Here is a 20,625-nt window from a genome sequence, read left to right on the forward strand (position 1 = left end):
CCTCTACTCAAAATTCTATTTCTTTATCTAAAAGTTGCCATCATGAATATATATATATATATATTTATTATTATTATTATTTTTTGGCTGTGCTGGGTCTTGTTGCTGTGTGCAGGCTTTCTTTAGTTGTAGTGAGCGGGGGTTACTCTTTGTTGCTGTGCACGGGCTTCTCATTGCGGTGCCTTCTCTTGCTGTGGAGCACGGGCTCTCTAGGTGTGCAGGCTTCAGTAGTTGTGGCACCCGGGCTCAGTAGTTGTGGCTCATGGGCTTAGTTGCTCCGCGGCATGTGGGATCTTCCTGGACCAGGGCTTGAACCCGTGTCCCCTGTGTTTGCAGGCGGATTCCCAACCACTGCACCACCAGGGAAGTCCCCATCATGAGTATTTTTCCCCAGGCATGTTTCTTTGCATTTACAACCATTCAGAGAACATAAATACACACACATTAGTTTGTCCACCTAAACAGAACTATATTATGCAGATGGTTTTGTGAATGTCTTAAGGTTCTTTCCATGTGAGTATGTAGACATTTATTTTACTCTTTTAAAAGCCTTCTTAATATACTGTAGTATAGAATGAATACACCATATTTTTAAAACTGTTCCCCACTGATTAACTTTAGGTTATTTCCGATTTTTTACTTAACAATGCTATAAGGAAGAATCTTGCTTATCTTTGGGCATTTGTGAAAGTATTAGTGAGAGTATTTCTGTGGGTAAATTCAAAGAGGGGTATTGCTAGGTGAAAGGGCATGTGTATTTAACATGTTAATGATTACTATTAAATTGCCTTCTAGTAAATTATCAAAATTGAAAGTGGTCTTAGGGACCCCAAATTTAAAATTAGTCTCAGAAGTGGGTGGATTGTTTCAGACATTACATGAAATTTCTAAAAATTTTATATGTTCTGGTATAATGTTTTAAATCATAATTCTAGTTACTACTTTAAAATGTATATCTCAGAAATAACTAAATTTCCTTGTCAATTGCATTATTATGAACTTTCATCAAATCTTTAACCATGATCATTTTTAAGTCTTTTGTCATTTACAGACAGTTCTGGATGTACTCTGATGCTTTTGCAAAAATGTTCCTATAAAAGGGTTTCATCTTCAAGGAATCCATGGAAAAGACTCTGACAAGTACAGGTTTCTGGTAACTGACTATACTGCTGAACTGAATGAATAAGCATTTTCAGAACTCTAATGGAAAACTGATGAATTCATAAAAGTGTTTACAAAAGATCAAGATAAAAAAATTAATTACATGGGACTGAGTGAACTGATGAGGATGATTATAATTTTTGTGACTTTCTGCTTGAATAAAAAAAAAAATCCCACAAGGACTCAGAGGCAAAAAATATACAAATCAATTTTCACTGCAAAGTAAAGGAGCTGTTACAGTGGAGGATTACTGGACTGAATGTCAATATTATGACTCAGTATGAGTGTGTTTCCTGTTTGGTAATTGCAAACATTGTTGCTTTTGTTGTGGTCATCCAAAAACAACAACTAAAAGAAGAAGTGGGTGGATTTGGGGACTCATCAGTGTTGTAGCTGGGATATACTAGAATGACCTTGACTCCTTGAAACATGGTGAAAGTGTGATTTGAGAAAAAGAAGGATGAGAGGGTGGGGGTTGATGAAACTTTCATTCTTGGATGGTCACTGACCGTTAAATGTCCAAGACTTACAAAGACCTGGGGGATATGCATGGGAAATGGGAATACAGGAATTTCTGAGTTTATGTGGACTTTGTAGCATCTTGGGTCTTCATACTAAAGTGGCTGGATTACACAGAAGGTCTCTTTGTACAAGGATCCCGCAGGGCAAGATATAAACTCCATGAAGGTAGGGACCATGGTGACTTAGTTTACCAGTGTATCTCAGAGGGGAGGGAAATGCTCTCTCTAGGGAACTCATTCATTCCTTCAGCACTCACAATCTATAACCAACTATTAACAGCCAGGCACTGGGCCAGGCTCTGGAAACACTAAACTAAGGAGAGAAAAGACTTCATGTAGAAGACCTTAAGGTCAGGCAGGGCAGTGTGTAGAACAAGTAGCAGTTATCATGGGGTAGAGTATGGTAAGGATCACAAGACACAGAGTGGTACATCTGCTTCCAGTTCAGTTTCCAGGGGATGGTAGGTCATCCATGTGACTGGTGGGAAGAGGATGGAGCTGGTGCTGGGGTCAGGAGCGGTGAACCAGATTCCTAATTCATGTTGTCCATCAGTTGCTTGGAACAGATGGACCTTGTCCTCCATCTTTAACGGGAGGAAATTTACTCTTCCTTATTTTATCATGCCTTGAGCATCACTTCTTAAGGTCAAGGGCATGGCCAGATCAACTCTGAGGAAATTTCCCAAGGCTGGGGGCTGCCCCTTGGGAGGAGAAAAATGAGAGAAGAGCTGATAACCATTAGATTAGCTGGAAAAATCTGTGTCGGTCTATGTTTAAGGAAACAAACAAAACCTTACCGTTGTCCAGAGTTTTTTACACTCATCCTCTCAGGTACAGTTTTTTTTTTTTGCGGTACGCGGGCCTCTCACTGTTGTGGCCTCTCCTGTTGCAGAGCACAGGCTCCGGACATGCAGCCTCAGTGGCCATGGCTCACGGGCCCAGCCGCTCCGCGGCATGTTGGATCTTCCTGGACCAGGGCATGAACCCGCATCCCCTGCATAGGCAGGCAGAGTCTCAACCACTGCGCCACAAGGGAAGCCCTCAGGTACAGTTTTTAATTTGATTCTGAAGCTACTTTGTGAGGGATGGGAGCCAAGTATTGTTGAGTCCACAGGTTCAGAAAGTAATTTGGTCAGGATCACACAGGTTGTGTGTTGCTGAACTGGAATTCAAGTCTACATCTTTGACTCCGAATCCAGTGCTCCATCCAGAATATCACTGCTGCCTTTTTTGGCAGGCAAGGCTTTCAGTCTGCCTCCCCTCAGCCCAGCTTCAGACAGGGTGACTGGAAATGGATCAAAAGATGGTAAAGGAGAAGAAAGACTGACCTGAAGTGAACTGAAAGTATTTTCTGCTAAGCGGAAAGCAGAAGAAAGAGAAAGGCATAGAACTCTGGGGTGTGGTCTCAAAGCAATTGCAATCTGGGGAAGGTGGGATGCCTCCACCTCTCCCTGGCAGGGTGAAGAGGATCAGATGCTACCTGGCTTTTCTGGAGGGTGGAGTCAAAGTGCGTGCTGGGGGAAGCAAATATGGGTCTACATCCTGTCTGGGTGAGAGAAGCTGAGAGAAGGAATAAAGAACTATTACGGGAAAGTAGATAAAGAGGAAGGGAGGGAATTTAGAAGTACAGATAGGAAACTAGGGCAAAAGCACATTCTTAAGAAAAAAATTTAATTTGCATATGCTTAAATTTTGGTATCAACTTGCAGAGATTCCCCAGACCTGTTAGATTTTTCTAGTGCCCCCTACTTGTCTTCTTCAACATTTCACCCACTTATCTAGGGTTCCACTTCTCAGTGCACATCCTTCCCAAACCCTCTCCCCTCCACCTTCACAATGTCTGTTGGGATGGGACAGGCTCTGATGATGGCTGTTTGGTCCCCATGTAGGTTTCTCCATATTGCTAGTAGGATGCAGAGAATTGGAATATTTCTTGGGCATCTGTCCTTTAAACAAAGCAACTGGGCTGGGGCAGAGCTTGGGACAAGATTTTGAAGCTGGTTTTGTGAGTAACTGTGAACTCTGAGCACCCGCCCACTTGAGGCAGATTTTGCAAGTTTAGCTTGTAGGAACTATCAGACCAGGTCCAGGGACTGGGGCTTCCTCAACGGCCTTGTTAGCGTTCAGCTAATGAGAACAGCCTCAAGTTGAGCAAACTGTGGCTGGAGCGAGGCCGTTCTGCTCTCCATCAGCCTCTGTTGATGGGTGGCTGCTGAGCCTGTGCAGGGCAGAGCATCTGGTGGGAGAGGACCTGGCCTGACCCCTCTGTCTTGTGGGGATGTTGGGGCAAGTGCTTACCCTCACACTCTTCCTGCTCATCAAGGGGCATTGGGGCCAAGGTAAGGAGGCTCAGCCTGGCAGGGGTGGGGCTGGCATGGACTAGGGGCCGTGGCCTTCAGGGAGATCAGTGTCCAGAGCCTCTGGATTGTGCTGCCTACATGGTGACCTGGAACTCTGACTCTGAACAGTTCCCTGCAGCTCTGGACAGGCTGGGTCAGAGACCAAAGGCTGGCAGTGGGTTGGGAGGTCCTTGAGAAGTGCCTCTGGCCAAGCAATCCAGGCCACCTCAGTCAAGGTGAGTCTTTTCCACTGGCTTCAGTTTTTCTTTCTGTCTAGTGGGGAGAAAGTATCCTCCCTGCTGGCTGTAAGAAGGACAAAGGAAATATCCTCTAATTTGGTGCGATTACCAGCAGAGAGGAGAAGTGACCATGAGCTTGGGTTTCTCCAAAGAAGTAGGGGTACTGGAGCTCAGAGACTGACAGATTATTCTCTGAGGCAGGAGAGCTGAGCCCTGGCAAGGGGAAGGGGAGAGGGGAAGGGTGAGGCCAAGGCCAGAACAGAGGCTTTACCAGCATGGCCTGGTCCCTCATCCCTCAGCTCTTCCAGCAGCCCAGAGGCCATGGGAGCCTGAGAATTATTAGGGAAATGTTGTCTGGGGGCAGGGTGCAGGGAAGGGAAGAGAAGGAGACAGTATAAGGAAGCTCCATAGCAAACTGATAACTGTCAGCAGGGCCCCGAGCCAACTAATGATTGTGTGTGTGGGAAGCAGGCTTCCCCTCTTTTTCCAACCCTAAGTCTAGGATGCTCTGAGACTTGCAGGCTGCATTTTAGATTAGCGACTCTTTGAGGGGCATCATGAATGGGGGTTGCAGTGAGAGGAGGGCACACTTTTGTGCAAAGGGAAGAAACAGAGGCACAAGGAAGTATTTGTGCAGGGCCTGTTGGAAGCTATTCCTGGGTACTCAGCTCAAGCACTGAGCCCCTGAGCACTCTGGTATCCTTCAAGAAGACACATTCTAGGCTCTGGCTTTTGTAACGAGTACAGGCAGAGTAGGGCAGGGTGTAATAATGAACAGGGAACAGAGAGAGAAGTCTGGAGACTGGGGCTCATGCGTGGGCTGGAGGGACCCAAAGATGCAGGATCCTAGGTAAGAGAGCTAGGTTGGAACCTGGGCTAAGCAGCCTTGAAAGCTGAGGTAGGACCGACATGCTTTGATGCCTGGCTTTGGGGGTGGGAGGGACAGAAGGTTGAGGCTGACTCAGATCATGAGCCCAAGTGGCATGAGTGCTCCCTCCACCCCCATTCCCAGGGCTGTGGTGCTCTCTTTGGGTGTGGCTATGACAAGACCCATTGGTGGGAGGTAGCGGGGAGCCTGGCGAGTGATTCTTTGAGCACAGGGAGGGATGGACTTTGGTCTTAGGGAACCTCTCTCTCTTCTTGCTATGCCCTGCGTCTGTGGGACCGGCCTGATGAAAGCTGACTGAAACTGCTCTGTTTATTTAGTTCAATTTTTAAACTTCTTAATTGAAAATAATTTTGAAGTTTCAGGGAAGTTGCAAGAATAGCACAAAGAATTTTTGTATTTCCTTCACCTAGATTCACAAGTTGTTAACATTTTATCACATTTGCCTTATTTCTCTTTCTCTCCAAATATAGGTATGTGTGTATAACTGTATAATAATCATTATTTTTGTGGAATATTCAAGAGTAAGTTGCAGACATCATGCCCCTTTACTCTTAACTATTTTAGCACACATCTTCTAAGGACAAGGATGTTCCCATATCATATCATATCATATCATATCAGCACAGTTATCAAATTTAGTAAATTTAACATAGATACAATCAAACATACAGTCCATATTTAAATATTACCAACTGTCCCCCAAATGTGCTATACGACATCTTTTTCCCCAACCAGAATCCAATCAGGATCATGTATTGCATTCAGCTGTTATGTATTTTTTGTCATCTTCAATCTACAATTATTCCTTTCTTTGTCTTTTATGACTTTGACATTTGTGGAATACAAGTCAGTTGTTTTCTAGAGGGTTCCACAATCTGAGTTTGTCCAATGTTTTGTCATAAGACTGAGGTCATGCACTTTTGGCAGGAATACCACGAAAGGACAAGCATGTCTTTTTCAGTGCATCCCATCAGGTGGTACAATGACAGTGAAACATTTTTTCTAAGACTTGGTTTACTGAAGAATGTAATATGCATCACATATGTGTAAGAGGCTCATAGCACTCTTGAGCACTGCAAAAGTCTTCCAAAGGCTTCTCACTTCATGTAGAGTAAAAGCCATACATTTTACAATGGCCCACGTGATCTGGCCTCCCTGACCACAGCCCCTTCCTCTCTGGTCTTCTCACTGCATTTCAGCCATGCTGGCCTGCTGATCCTCACGCATGTTCCCCTTGGGGGCTTTGCACTGTTTTCTCCACTTAGAATGCTGCTTTCCCCTCATTTGCCATGAGGCTTGCTTCCTCATTCTGCTCAAATACCACTTCTGCGATGATATCTTTCCCACTAAAAATGTCAACCCCTTCATCCTGTCACTTCTTATCTCCCTCTTCGTTTTTTTTCTCTGTAGTGCTTGTCTCCATTTTACGTACTATATGTTTACTTATTTGTCTTATTTTCTATCTCCTAGGCTCTTCTTTACCTCATTAGAATGTAAGATCCTTGAGGCCAGGGCTTTTGTTTGTTTTGTTCACTGCTGTATCTTCAGCATCTAGAACAGTATCTGGCACAAGTAGACCCTCAATATGTACTTAGTGAATGAATGAGTACTTTAAATAATCCATGGAATAAAGCGAGTTTATCTGCCTACCAGAAAGCTTCACTGGGAAAACTGTTTTAGATTTTAAAACATGTAAATACTAACTACTTCTGTGGCCTTGAGGAAGTTAACTAACTTCTTGTTTCTCAATTTTTCATTCATAACATGAAGTAAACAGTGGTGCCTGCTTCCTGGGGGATGTGTGAGGGTTAGATGAGATATAGTGTATAAAGTATTTAGAGAAATGTTGAGTTATAACAAGTCCTCCAAAATGAATGCTCATGTTATTCAGCTCTTTGGAGGCAGGGCATATATTTCACTTAGTTTTGTAGTCAGAGTAAAGAGGAGAGACTATTCAGTAATCTTTTGTTGACTTTAATTCATTGAATAGAGAGTGAGTTAGAGAATCTTGAGATAAGATGATAAAGTTTTAATGTGTGACCCTTTTCTGAGGGTTTCTCATGATCATAACCAGGATCTTAGGGAGATTTCAACATTTTTAACTTAAAGAAACATTCAAGACATTTAATCACATGATTACATCGTAATGTAAAGTAGTCTGTTTTCACAATAGCATCTCCCTCTCTATTCCCATTCCTTCCCTGGATATGTTTTGAGTAGCTCTACGTCAGGTGCTGGACAAGATATTTAGGATTCAGTAGTGATTAAGTACACGGCCCCTTTGTTCACAGAGCCGACACCATTTATATCCATCAGTACATAATTACAGCTGTGATTAATGCCCAGCGACGTGCCCAACACAGTAAGTGCTCAAGACATGTTAGTTGAGTGAATAAATGAATTGTTTTCAGGCATCTTTGAGGAAGATTGGGATAATTTTTGGGTCAGATGGCTTGGGGACCAGGGACCTTCAAATCACTGCCCATAAGAGTGGACTTGGGCCCTAAAGTTCATTTTGGACCCTAAATTCAGATTTTGGCTATGCAGTCTGAAGAAACTACAAAGGACACACCAGAGGCTATAAATGCCCAGGGGCCACAAGGTCTGGGGTGAGATGTGCTGGACAAAAAAAAAGGGGCAGGGGCAGCATCTCACAGATTAGCTCTGAAGGCTGCAGGCTGTTCCCATAGGTTGTGTTGAAACTTTCACTTCTCAGGAAGGAGTCACTGATCACAACTGCTCTGGCTGGGATCCAGACAAGTTCTAAAAAGGCTGGATTTAGTTTTGACCATCTTTTCCTTATCGTACTCCCCCTCAGACAAAGTGTGAATAGTGAAGTATCTGTCCGCAGGAGAGAGATCAGGACTCAGAGAACTCAGGGCTGCAGCACCCCTGGAGAGAACCAGTTCTATAGAAATCACTCGAGAGATAGCTGGGCCATTGTCTTCATGATATGTGTGCAGAAAAGTGTGCAAAATTATAAACGTACGTCTCAATGAGTTATTGATAAGTGAAAACACCTGTGTGTTTACCACATGTTCCCTCCTTTCCTTACCTCCACCTTCTTCCACAAATACAACCACTCTTCGGACTTCTAACATCATTGGTTAGTTTTGCCTGTATATAAATGGAATCATAAAGTATATACTCCTGTATTTGGTTTCTTTTGCTCAACATCTGATGAGATTTATCTCTGCTATCACTTGCAGCTGTTCGTTTTCATGGCTGTATTTCATTGTATGACTATATAATAGTTTATTAATCTATTCTACCATTGATGAACCTTTGGATTGTTTCAAGGTTTTTTTCCCTATTATAATCACGCTGCTAAGAGCCTTTAGGCTGAGTTGCTCAGCATGCGGGATCTTAGTTCCCTGACCAGGGATGGAGCTCATTTCCTCTGCAGTGGAAGCTCAGAATTTAAACCACTGGACCACCAGGGAAGTTTTAGTGCATGCATGTCTGTTGGGTGTATCTCTGGGGGTAGAATCACTGGATATGAAGATATACCTCTAGTAGTTGCTGCCAAACTGTTTTCCAAAGTGGTTGAACCAAGCAGTGCGTGAGAATTCCAAGTTGTTTCAGGGCCACCAGCTTTGTGTTCTGAGGAACTGCAAATGGGAAATGAAAGTGCCGGGGTGTGGAGCCTGAAAGGTGAAAGTCAAAGCCAAGAAAACCATGTCTGTTCTGGCTCCCCTGGTATACTGCATGAAATTCCTACATGGGAGTCATTTCTGGGAGCAGAATTTAATTAATTAATTAACCGAACACTTCATTAAACCCTTACTATGTTCCAAGAACTATGCAAGATTTTGTGGAGGAAACAAAGATGAAACACACATTGGTTCCATCCTTAAGAATCTTTCAGACAATTAGAGGAAAATAGGCCTGTACAATATCAACTCTAAGGGAAGACAGAAAATTCTAAATGCTAAGTGTCGCTGACAGGCAAGATACATTTAGAGCACAAAGGGTGCAAAGAAGATGGAGATTCCTTCTAGGTAGGGACACTGGGGAAGTGGCCTTGAAGGATATATAAGAGTTCAGGAGATAGGGGTAACGTAGAAGGACAAGCTAAGCAGAGGGAACAGCCTAAACAGAAGTAGGGAAAACAGGTTTGAATGAGGAGACATGAGAAGCAAATGCACATGTTATCTTGGAGAAAGACAGTATTACAAATGGGATGATTCAGTTAACTGATACAAAGAGTGGGACATAAGCTAGGTAAGTTGACAGAGGTAAGGGGTTGCATTGTCTGAGAGATGGAGTCAGTATAGTCAAGAGGAAACCCCCCAGGGTGGGGCTAGGTGAAGAAGAAGAGAGGTGATGAATTGGGTTGTGGACCTGGAGGGGATTTTATCTACTTTATAATTTTGCCTTGACTAGGGCCGGCCCTGCCCCAGCACTTTTGGCATCTCACTGAGCTTTATCCACCCAGACCCCATCAGGAACCCCTTCTGTTGCCTTCACTTCAAGCCTGGTGGCATAACCCTGAGCTGAGAAAACCTCAACATCCTTTGTTGGCTAGGGGAAGTTATACTTTTCTGAAAGTTCTACTTTCTCTCCCCTGTCCCCTCTCCCAGGCTCTCAGGCCTCAACCTTCTTCCCATCTCACCCTTCCTCCGACCAGCAGGCCAAGGTCAGAGGAAGCTGAGCTGATAGTGGACACTGTGGGACTTTGGAGGCTGAAACTCCTGCACCCAACTCTGGGGCTGAGCGGGACTCACTACTGGGTCAGATCGTCTCCTTGACCGTCCTCTGTGCAGGCTTCCCTCTTCTTCCTGAGGAGGTGGTGGAATTAATCACTTGACCTCTGCCCTCCCTCTGCAGAGTTGCTTCACCCCTTTCTCTCCTAACCACCGGAAGAGAGGCCCCAAAGCTGTTGAGTGCCAACAACAGAGGTAGCAGCAGCCCTGGGGCCTGCTCTGACCACCGGAATCTGCTGTGGCCTCTCCGCTCTGAACAATCTGCCACTTATCGGGGCCTCCCCCACCTCTCACTAAGCAAGTGAGAACTTGTGTTGAAGTTATCTTTTCATACTGCCATTTATTTTCTCTCCATTTGGCATATGTGCCCCTCTGGGACAGGGACAGAGGTCTTTCTGTCTCAGTCACAATACCCAGTACATAGTACCTTGCCCACTCACCTTTCTGCTGGATCCTCCCACTCCAACCTCACCCCACCGCCATCCCTGTCTAGCCCTGCCTCACCCTGAATATCTTCCTTTTCCCCACACTGGGCTGTTGAGGGCTGCAGAAGAAAATTCAGCAACAAAGAGCAACTGCAGACTGAGAGCCTTCAATTTCAGCTGGGTCCTCCGTGTCTTGGGAATCCTTGTTTCTGATCCACAGCTTTCCTCTTTCTCCAAAGGGGTGATTCCAAACCTTCACCATCTCTTCAAGATCCTGTTCCATTATCAAAGGTTTTATCAGCCTACACTCACCTTCTCCAAGTAAATGGAGGCCCCAATTAGGGATTCTGCCGACCTCACCAACAATCCCTCAACATCAACTGACCTCATCTGCGCCCATAAATGACCACATTCACCTCTGTTCTGCGTTAGGGAGCTCTCCTCCTTTCCTTGGTCTGTCCTTCCCCGTGTGCTCTGGACATCACGGCTTCATCTGGTAGCTCATCCAGGACCTGCCCAGTCCATGATATCTCTGATCTTTCTTCAACTGCTCCTTTTCTGTTGGCTTTCCACTCTTAGTTCATTATCCTCCCATTTAAAAATCTGTGTTGGAATACCATCCAGTTTTTCCCTACTCTGTCTTTCTTTCCCATGTGTCTCTTTCACTACTCATACAGAACACTTCGCTTCTGATACCTCTGGTCTCCAAATGTGTGTGTGGTTCTTTCCCCACACCAAGCAACTCTCTGTGACCCCAGCTGGGTGTCTTACAATTTGACTCAATTCTGACACCATCTGCTTGGAGACAGTGTTAGATTTCACAGGTTAAGGGCTCGTTCCCACAAGATTACCTCCCTCTGCCATTTCAGACACCAGTCTCAAGCCCAGGTTGTAGATCAGAGGTTCTAGTGATCCCCTCTTCTGATTCAATTAATTTGTTCGAGTGGCTCACAGAACAGTGGGAAACACTTACTTACATTTACCAGTTTATTAAAGGATATGATAAAGGTTACAGATGAACAGCCAGATGAAGAGATAAATAGGGCAAGGTCTGGAAGGGAGCTTCTGTTCCCTTGGAGTTGGGGTTCACCAAACTTGTTAGCTCCCCTAAACTCGTGATATTGGGATTTTATAGGGGCTTCCTCATGTAGATGTGATCAGTTATTAACTATTAACTCCATTTCCAGCCTCTACCCCTCCTCCGAAGGGTGGGGAATGGGGCTGAAAATTCCAAGCTTTTAATCATGGCTTGGCCTTTTTTGTGATCAGCCCCTCCCACCCAGGAGTTCATCCAGAGTCATCTTAATAGAATAAAAGATGCTCCTGGTGCTCTTATTACTTAGGAATTTACAAAGGTTTTAGGAGCCCCATGTCAGGGATAAGACTAAATACTAAATACTAAATACTAAGACTAAATACTAAAGCAAGAGATGCTTTTGTCACTGAGAAATTATAAGGATTTCAGGAACTCTGTGCCAGGAACTGGGGGGAGAGAATAATAAATATATTTCCATTATCTCACAAAAACCAAACCAACAAACCAAAATAACAGCTGGTGTTCTTCCTGCGGTAGCTTCTTTCCTAACTCCTTTTTAGTTGGAGACAAACCCTTCTTAAGTGTATAAACTAATACAATTTACATGAAAATATAATAGAATAGTATAATTAAAAAATGACTACAATGGCAGTATAGCATCAGGAGTGTAGATCACACATTTGATTCCTTAATAATTTAATAGTTTAGTTAATAACTTAATTATTCCCTGTATACTCTATATTCAGTTTTTAAAAAATTAATGAATGAATTAATTAATGGCTGTGTTGGGTCTTCATTGCTGCTCGCGGGCTTTCTCTAGTTGCGGTGAGTGGTGGCTACTCTTCATTGCGGTGTGTGGGCTTCTCATTGTGGTGGCTTCTCTTGTTGCGGAGCATGGACTCTAGGCACGTGGGCTTCAGTAGTTGTGGCACGCAGGCTCAGTAGTTGTGGCGCACGGGCTTAGTTGCTCTGCGGCATGTGGGATCTTCCGTGCTAGGGCTTGAACCCGTGTCCCCTGCATTGGCAGGCCACAGTTAACCACTGTGCCACCAGGGAAGTCCTATATTCAGTTTTGTCATAATGAAGGAGAACCAGAATGAAGGCTCTATGTTTTAATCTGATGGTGGTTATTCAGGAGTTTACTTTGTAATTATTCATTGTACTATGCATTTATATTTTAAGCACCCTTTAATATTTGTGCTACCTCTCAATTTTATAAAAGGTAAAAATAAAATAAAACCATCACACCCCCCTAAAAATTAAACTCATGTTCTATCACCCCACTCTCCAGACCTGCTGGAGAGAGCTTTATTACCATCCTTAGCAGACCCATAAGCCAGAAGTATGGGTGTCTGTAACAGTGTTGCTCTTCTGTCTGTGATGCCCTCTTCCATACTCCTTTCTCAATCTGCCTGGCAGGCCTGGGTGCCCCAGGCAGAGCCTAGCTCACCTCCTCTGGGAAGCCACTCCTAATGCCCCAGGGAAGAATAGAGCATGCTTTCCTTATGCTTGTGTCACACCTTGGGCATACCTCCATAGCACATTTCACATCAAGTCTTAGTTGGCTGTTTTAGGTTTATTTTCCTCTAGACTGTAAGCACAGTAAAACAGAGATTGTAACTTTTCCTTTACGTCTTTGCCCAGTGCCCTTAGTAGTCCCCTTCTCCAAAATAGGAGTGATATTACAAATATCTACTTACAGATATGATATGAACAACAGCAATCATAACAGATGCCAACTCTGAGCAACCTGGAAAGCTTTATTTTGTGTATTGGCTGAACTTCTTCCCTGCCTTTGGGCCAGTAAGATGTACCCGTGCACGCACCAGTAAACTTGGCTGTTCACTGCTCCCATATTACACTTATATGCTTCTGTTTTGGTCCTGTTCTCTTCTTATGATTTGGTTGTCATTCCTTATTTAAAATCCTGCCCAGCACTATAGATTTCGGTTTTGTGGCAAGCATTTCTGGCACCCATCCTGGAGCCCTTAAACTTGGCATTTCTTGTTGGTCTTGGAGTTGGCTCCTGTGGGATACTCAAGATCCATCTGTAATCTCAGCCCTTTTGCTGCCTTAGGTGGGGTGGAGTTTTAGATACCCATTACTTAGGCCAGTGCCTAGCCAATGAAATATGTATCCATTGGTGTGGCTCCCTCTCTATTGAGACTTACCCTTGACCCTTCATATGACTGACACTGCTGTTGCCAGTTAACCAGTCTTGGGAGTTCCTTATCTTCCTTTAGCACTTGCTTGTTATGCATGGGGGGCATTTCTATCTTTCTGTGTACCATTTTATTTGCAACTCTCCCCAGCTCTACTTGCCTGGGTTAATCTCTTGAATGTAATTTGGTTGTTTTATCATCTCCCATTTCTAGAGTCTGTGAAGGTGATGTCCTGTTTCTAGGATATTAAGACTTATCATATGTATGTATTTCTTTGCAAATGCTGCCAACCACTAAGGCCATCTTGCTTAGTTCTTCTATCTCTAATATTCTGCCTAAGGGCTGCACTTTCTGCTTGATTCCCTGTCCTCAGAGGAGCTGTGAAGTTGTAGTTCCCCCTACCTAGAATGTTTTTTCTGTAGCTCTTCACCTGGTTGGATCCTTCATATCTATCATTTCTTAGCTAAGATGTCACCTCCTCAGAGAGGTCTTCTCTGGCCATGAATCTACCAGTCACTCTGTTATATCACCTTTTATTTTATTTTATTTATTTTTTTTAAATTTTATTTTTATTTTTTTAATTTTTTTAATTAGTTTCTGCTTTATAACAAAGTGAGTCAGTCATACATATACATCTGTTCCCACATCCCTTCCCTCATGCATCTCCCTCCCTCCCACCCTCCGCATCCCACCCCTCCAGGCGGTCACAAAGCACCGAGCTGATCTCCCTGTGCTCTGTGGCTGCTTCCCACTATCTATCTACCTTACGTTTGGTAGTGTATATATGTCCATGCCTCTCTTTGGCTTTGTCACAGCTTACCCTTCCCCCTCCCCATATCCTCAAGTCCATTCTCAAGTAGGTCTGTGTCTTTATTCCCGTTTTGCCCCTAGGTCCTTCATGACTTTTTTTTTTTTTTTTAAATTCCGTATATATGTGTTAGCATACGGTATTTGTCTTTCTCTTTCTGACTTACTTCACTCTGTATGACAGACTCTAGGTCTATCCACCTCATTACAAATAGCTCAGTTTCGTTTCTTTTTATGGCTGAGTAATATTCCATTGTATATATGTGCCACATCTTCTTTATCCATTCATCCGATGATGGACACTTAGGTTGTTTCCAGCTCCGGGCTATTGTGAATAGAGCTGCAATGAACATTTTGGTACATGTCTCTTTTGGAATTATGGTTTTCTCAGGGTATATGCCTAGTAGTGGGATTGCTGGGTCATATGGTAGTTCTATTTTTAGTTTTTTAAGGAACCTCCATACTGTTCTCCATAGTGGCTGTACCAATTCACATTCCCACCAGCAGCATTTATTGTTTCTAGATTTCTTGATGATGGCCATTCTGACTGGTGTGAGATGATATCTCATTGTAGTTTTGATTTGCATTTCTCTAATGATTAATGATGTTGAGCATTCTTTCATGTGTTTGTTGGCAGTCTGTATATCTTCTTTGGAGAAATGCCTATTTAAGTCTTCTGCCCATTTTTGGATTGGGTTGTTTGTTTTTTTGCTATTGAGCTGCATGAGCTGTTTATAAATTTTGGAGATTAATCCTTTGTCAGTTGCTTCATTTGCAAATATTTTCTCCCATTCTGAGGGTTGTCTTTTGGTCTTGTTTATGGTTTCCTTTGCTGTGCAAAAGCTTTGAAGTTTCATTAGGTCCCATTTGTTTATCTTTGTTTTTATTTCCATTTCTCTAGGAGGTGGGTCCAAAAGGATCTTGCTGTGATTTATGTCATAGAGTGTTCTACCTATGTTTTCCTCTAAGAGTTTGATAGTTTCTGGCATTACATTTAAGTCTTTAATCCATTTTGAGCTTATTTTTGTGTATGGTGTTAGGGAATGATCTAATCTCAAACTTTTACATGTCCCTGTCCAATTTTCCCAGCACCACTTATTGAAGAGGCTGTCTTTTCTCCACTGTACATTCCTGCCTCCTTTATCAAAGATAAGTTGTCCATATGTGCGTGGGTTTATCTCTGGGCTTTCTATCCTGATCCACTGATCTATCTTTCTGTTTTTATGCCAGTACCACACTGTCTTGATTACTGTAGCTTTGTAGTATAGTCTGAAGTCAGGGAGCCTGATTCCTCCAGCTCCGTTTTTCGTTCTCAAGATTGCTTTGGCTATTCGGGGTCTTTTGTTTTTCCAAACAAATTTTTTGTTCTAGTTCTGTGAAAAATGCCAGTGGTAGTTTGATAGGGATTGCATTGAATCTGTAGATTGCTTTGGGTAGTAGAGTCATTTTCACAATATTGATTCTTCCAATCCAGGAGCATGGTATATCTCTCCATCTATTTGTATCATCTTTAATTTCTTTCAGCAGTGTCTTATAATTTTCTGCATACAGGTCTTTTGTCTCCTTAGGTAGGTTTATTCCTAGATATTTTATTCTTTTTGTTGCAATGGTAAATGGGAGTGTTTTCTTGATTTCATTTTCAGATTTTTCATCATTAGTGTACAGGAATGCCAGAGATTTCTGTACATTAATTTTGTATCCTGCAACTTTACCAAATTCATTGATTAGTTCTAGTAGTTTTTCGGTAGCATCTTTAGGATTCTCTATGTATAGTATCATGTCATCTGCAAAGAGTGACAGCTTTACTTCTTCTTTTCCAATTTGGATTCCTTTTATTTCCTTTTCTTCTCTGATTGCTGTGGCTAAAACTTCCAAAACTATGTTGAATAAGAGTGGTGAGAGTGGGCAGCCTTGTCTTGTTCCTGATCTTAGTGGAAATGGTTTCAGTTTTTCACCATTGAGGACAATGTTGGCTGTGGGTTTGTCATATATGGCCTTTATGATGTTGAGGAAAGTTCCCTCTATGCCTACTTTCTGCAGGGTTTTTATCATAAATGGGTGTTGAATTTTGTCGAAAGCTTTCTCTGCATCTATTGAGATGATCATATGGTTTTTCTCCTTCAACTTGTTAATATGGTGTATCACATTGATTGATTTGCGTATATTGAAGAATCCTTGCATTCCTGGAATAAACCCCACTTGATCATGGTGTATGATCCTTTTAATGTGCTGTTGGATTCTGTTTGCTAGTATTTTGTTGAGGATTTTTGCATCTATGTTCATCAGTGATATTGGCCTGTAGTTTTCTTTCTTTGTGACATCCTTGCCTGGTTTTGGTATCAAGGTGATGGTGGCCTCGTAGAATGAGTTTGGGAGTGTTCCTTCCTCTGATATTGTTTGGAAGAGTTTGAGAAGGATGGGTGTTAGCTCTTCTCTAAATGTTTGATAGAATTCGCCTGTGAAGCCATCTGGTCCTGGGCTTTTGTTTGATGGAAGATTTTTAATCACAGTTTCAATTTCAGTGCTTGTGATTGGTCTGTTCATATTTTCTATTTCTTCCCGAGTCAGTCTTGGCAGGTTGTGCATTTCTAAGAATTTGTCCATCTCTTCCAGGTTGTCCATTTTATGGGCATAGAGTTGCTTGTAGTAATCTCTCATGATCTTTTGTATTTCTGCAGTGTCAGTTGTTACTTCTCCTTTTTCATTTCTAATTCTATTGATTTGAGTCTTCTCCCTTCTTTTCTTGATGAGTCTGGCTAATGGTTTATCAATTTTGTTTATCTTCTCAAAGAACCAGCTTTTAGTTTTATTGATCTTTGCTATCGTTTCCTTCATTTCTTTTTCATTTATTTCTGATCTGATTTTTATGATTTCTTTCCTTCTGCTAACTTTGGGGTGTTTTTGTTCTTCTTTCTCTAATTGCTTTAGGTGCAAGGTCAGGTTGTTTATTCGAGATGTTTCCTGTTTCTTAAGGTGGGATTGTATTGCTATAAACTTCCCTCTTAGAACTGCTTTTGCTGCATCCCATAGGTTTTGGGTCGTCGTGTCTCCATTGTCATTTGTTTCTAGGTATTTTTTAATTTCCTCTTTGATTTCTTCAGTGATCACTTCGTTATTAAGTAGTGTATTGTTTAGCCTCCATGTGTTTGTATTTTTTACAGCTCTTTTCCTGTAATTGATATCTAGTCTCATAGCATTGTGGTCAGAAAAGACACTTGATACAATTTCAATTTTCTTAAATTTACCAAGGCTTGATTTGTGACCCAAGATATGATCTATCCTGGAGAATGTTCCATGAGCACTTGAGAAAAATGTGTATTCTGTTGTTTTTGGATGGAATGTCCTATAAATATCAATTAAGTCCATCTTGTTTAATGTATCATTTAAAGCTTGTGTTTCCTTATTTATTTTCATTTTGGAAGATCTGTCCATTGGTGAAAGTGGGGTGTTAAAGTCCCCTACTATGATTGTGTTACTGTCGATTTCTCCTTTTATGGCTGTTAGTATTTGCCTTATGTATTGAGGTGCTCCTATGTTGGGTGCATAAATATTTACAGTTGTTATATCTTCTTCTTGGATCGATCCCTTGATCATTATGTAGTGTCCTTCTTTGTCTCTTCTAGTAGTCTTTATTTTAAAGTCTATTTTGTCTGATATGAGAATTGCTACTCCAGCTTTCTTTTGATTTCCATTTGCATGGAATATCTTTTTCCATCCCCTTACTTTCAGTCTGTATGTGTCTCTAGGTCTGAAGTGGGTCTCTTGTAGACAGCATATATATGGGTCTTGTTTTTGTATCCATTCAGCCAATCTGTGTCTTTTGGTGGGAGCATTTAGTCCATTTACATTTAAGGTAATTATCGATATGTATGTTCCTGTTCCCATTTTCTTAATTGTTTTGGGTTTGTTATTGTAGGTCTTTTCCTTCTGTTGTGTTTCTTGCCTAGAGAAGTTCCTTTAGCATTTGTTGTAAAGCTGGTTTGGTGGTGCTGAACTCTCTCAGCTTTTGCTTGTCTGTAAACGTTTTAATTTCTCCATCAAATCTGAATGAGATCCTTGCTGGGTAGAGTAATCTTGGTTGCAGGTTTTTCTCCTTCATCACTTTAATTATGTCCTGCCACTCCCTTCTGGCTTGTAGAGTTTCTGCTGAGAGATCAGCTGTTATCCTGATGGGGATTCCCTTGTGTGTTATTTGTTGTTTTTGCCTTGCTGCTTTTAATATGATTTCTTTGTGTTTAATTTTTGACAGTTTGATTAATATGTGTCTTGGCGTATTTCTCCTTGGATTTATTCTGTATGGGACTCTCTGTGCCTCCTGGACTTGATTAACTATTTCCTTTCCCATATTAGGGAAGTTTTCAACTATAATCTCTTCAAATATTTTCTCAGTCCCTTTCTTTTTCTCTTCTTCTTCTGGAACCCCTATAATTCGAATGTTGGTGCGTTTAATGTTGTCCCAGAGGTCTCTGAGACTGTCCTCTGTTCTTTTCATTCTTTTTTCTTTATTTTGCTCTGCAGCAGTTATTTCCACTATTTTATCTTCCACCTCACTTATCCGTTCTTCTGCCTCAGTTATTCTGCTATTGATCCCATCTAGAGTATTTTTCATTTCATTTACTGTGTTTTTAATCGATGCTTGATTCATCTTTAGTTCTTCTAGGTCCTTGTTAACTGTTTCTTGCATTTTGTCTATTCTATTTCCAAGATTTTGGATCTGGGAAATAGAATCTTGGATCATCTTTACCATCATTATTCTGAATTCTTTTTCAGGTAGACTGCCTATTACGTCTTCATTTGTTAGGTCTGGTGGGTTTTTATCTTGTTCCTTCTCCTGCTGTGTGTTTTTCTGTCTTCTCATTTTGCTTATGTTACTGTGTTTGGGGTCTCCTTTTTGCAGGCTGCATGTTCGTAGTTCCCGTTGTTTTTGGTGTCTGTCCCCAGTGGCTAAGGTTGGTTTAGTGGGTTGTGTAGGCTTCCTGGTGGAAGGTACTAGTGCCTGTGTTCTGGTGAATGAGGCTGGATCTTGTCTTTCTGGTGGGCAGGTCCACGTCTGGTGGTGTGTTTTGGGGTGTCTGCGGACTTTTTATGATTTTAGGCCACCTCTCTGCTAATGGGTGGCGTTGTGTTCCTGTCTTGCTAGTTGTTTGGCATAGGGTGTCCAGCACTGTAGCTTGCTGGTCGTTGAGTGAAGCTGGGTGCTGGTGTTGAGATGGAGATCTCTGGAAGATTTTCACCGTTTGATATTATGTGGAGCTGGGAGGTCTCTTGTGGACCAGTGTCCTGAAGTTGGCTCTCCCACCTCAGAGGCACAGCACTGACTCCTGGCTCCTCAATTTGGGATGATTTGTTGTCTATTCATGTATTCCACAGATGCAGGGTACATCAAGTTGATTGTGGAGCTTTAATCCGCTGCTTCTGAGGCTGCTGGGAGAGGTTTCCCTTTCTCTTCTTTGTTCTCACAGCTCCTGGGTCTCAGCTTTGGATTTGGCCCCGCCTCTGCGTGTAGGTCGCCGGAGGGCGTCTGTTCTTCGCTCAGACAGGACAGGGTTAAAGGAGCAGCCTCTTCGGGGACTCTGGCTCACTCAGGCCGGGCGGGAGGGAGGGGCACGGAGTGCGGGGAGAGCCAGCAGTGGCAGAGTTCGGCGTGACGTTGCACCAGCCCGAGGCGCGCCGTGCGTTCTCCCAGGGAAGCCGCCCCTGGATCCCGGGACCCCGGCAGTGGCGGGCTGCACAGGCTCCCGGAAGGGCGGTGTGGACAGTGACCTGCGCTCGCACACAGGCTTCTTGGCGGCGGCAGCAGCAGCCCCAGCGTCCCACGCCCGTCACTGGGCTCCGCGCTTTCAGTCGTGACTCGCGCCCTTCTGTGGAGCCCCTTTAAGCAGCGCTCTTAATCCCCTCTCCTCGCGCACCAGGAAACCAAGAGGGAAGAAAAAGTCTCTTGCCTCTTCGGCAGCTCCAGAGTTTTCCCGGACTCCCTGCCGGCTAGCTGTGGCACATTAGCCCCCTTCAGGCTGAGTTCTCGCCGCCAGCCCCAGTCCTTTCCCTGCGCTCTGACCGAAGCCCGAGCCTCAGCTTCCAGCGCCGCCCGCCCTAGCGGGCGAGCAGACAAGCCTCTCGTGCGGGTGAGTGCCGCTCGGCACCGATCCTCTGTGCGGGAATCTCTCCGCTTTGCCCTACCCAGGTATGTGGGGAGTTTCTTGCCTTTTGGGACGTCTGGGGTCTTCTGCCAGCATTCAGTAGGTGTTCTGTAGGAGTTGTTCCACGTGTAGCTGTATTTCTGGTGTATCCGTGGGGAGGAAGGTGATCTCCGCGTCTTACTCTTCCGCCATCTTACCCGGAA

General features: G+C 43.2%; 2 protein-coding genes across 2 annotated transcripts in view; both read left to right on the forward strand.

The window, feature by feature from the left end:
* Positions 1 to 20,625, forward strand: part of TSTD1 (thiosulfate sulfurtransferase like domain containing 1) — a 129,772-nt gene that overhangs the window by 88,431 nt on the left and 20,716 nt on the right. The gene's annotated exons all lie outside the window — the stretch shown is intronic.
* The window catches only part of CD244 (CD244 molecule), a 36,394-nt gene continuing 19,404 nt past the window's right edge, over positions 3,636 to 20,625 (forward strand). The window contains exon 1 of the mRNA XM_081224165.1: positions 3,636 to 4,021. Within this exon, the coding sequence (XP_081080291.1) occupies positions 3,961 to 4,021 (61 nt within the window). The 5' untranslated portion in view covers positions 3,636 to 3,960. The remainder of the gene's footprint in view (positions 4,022 to 20,625) is intronic.

The sequence above is a fragment of the Mesoplodon bidens genome (genome assembly GCF_964165515.1).
Source record: "Mesoplodon bidens genome assembly, chromosome: 2".
Classification (NCBI taxonomy): Eukaryota; Metazoa; Chordata; class Mammalia; order Artiodactyla; family Ziphiidae; genus Mesoplodon; species Mesoplodon bidens.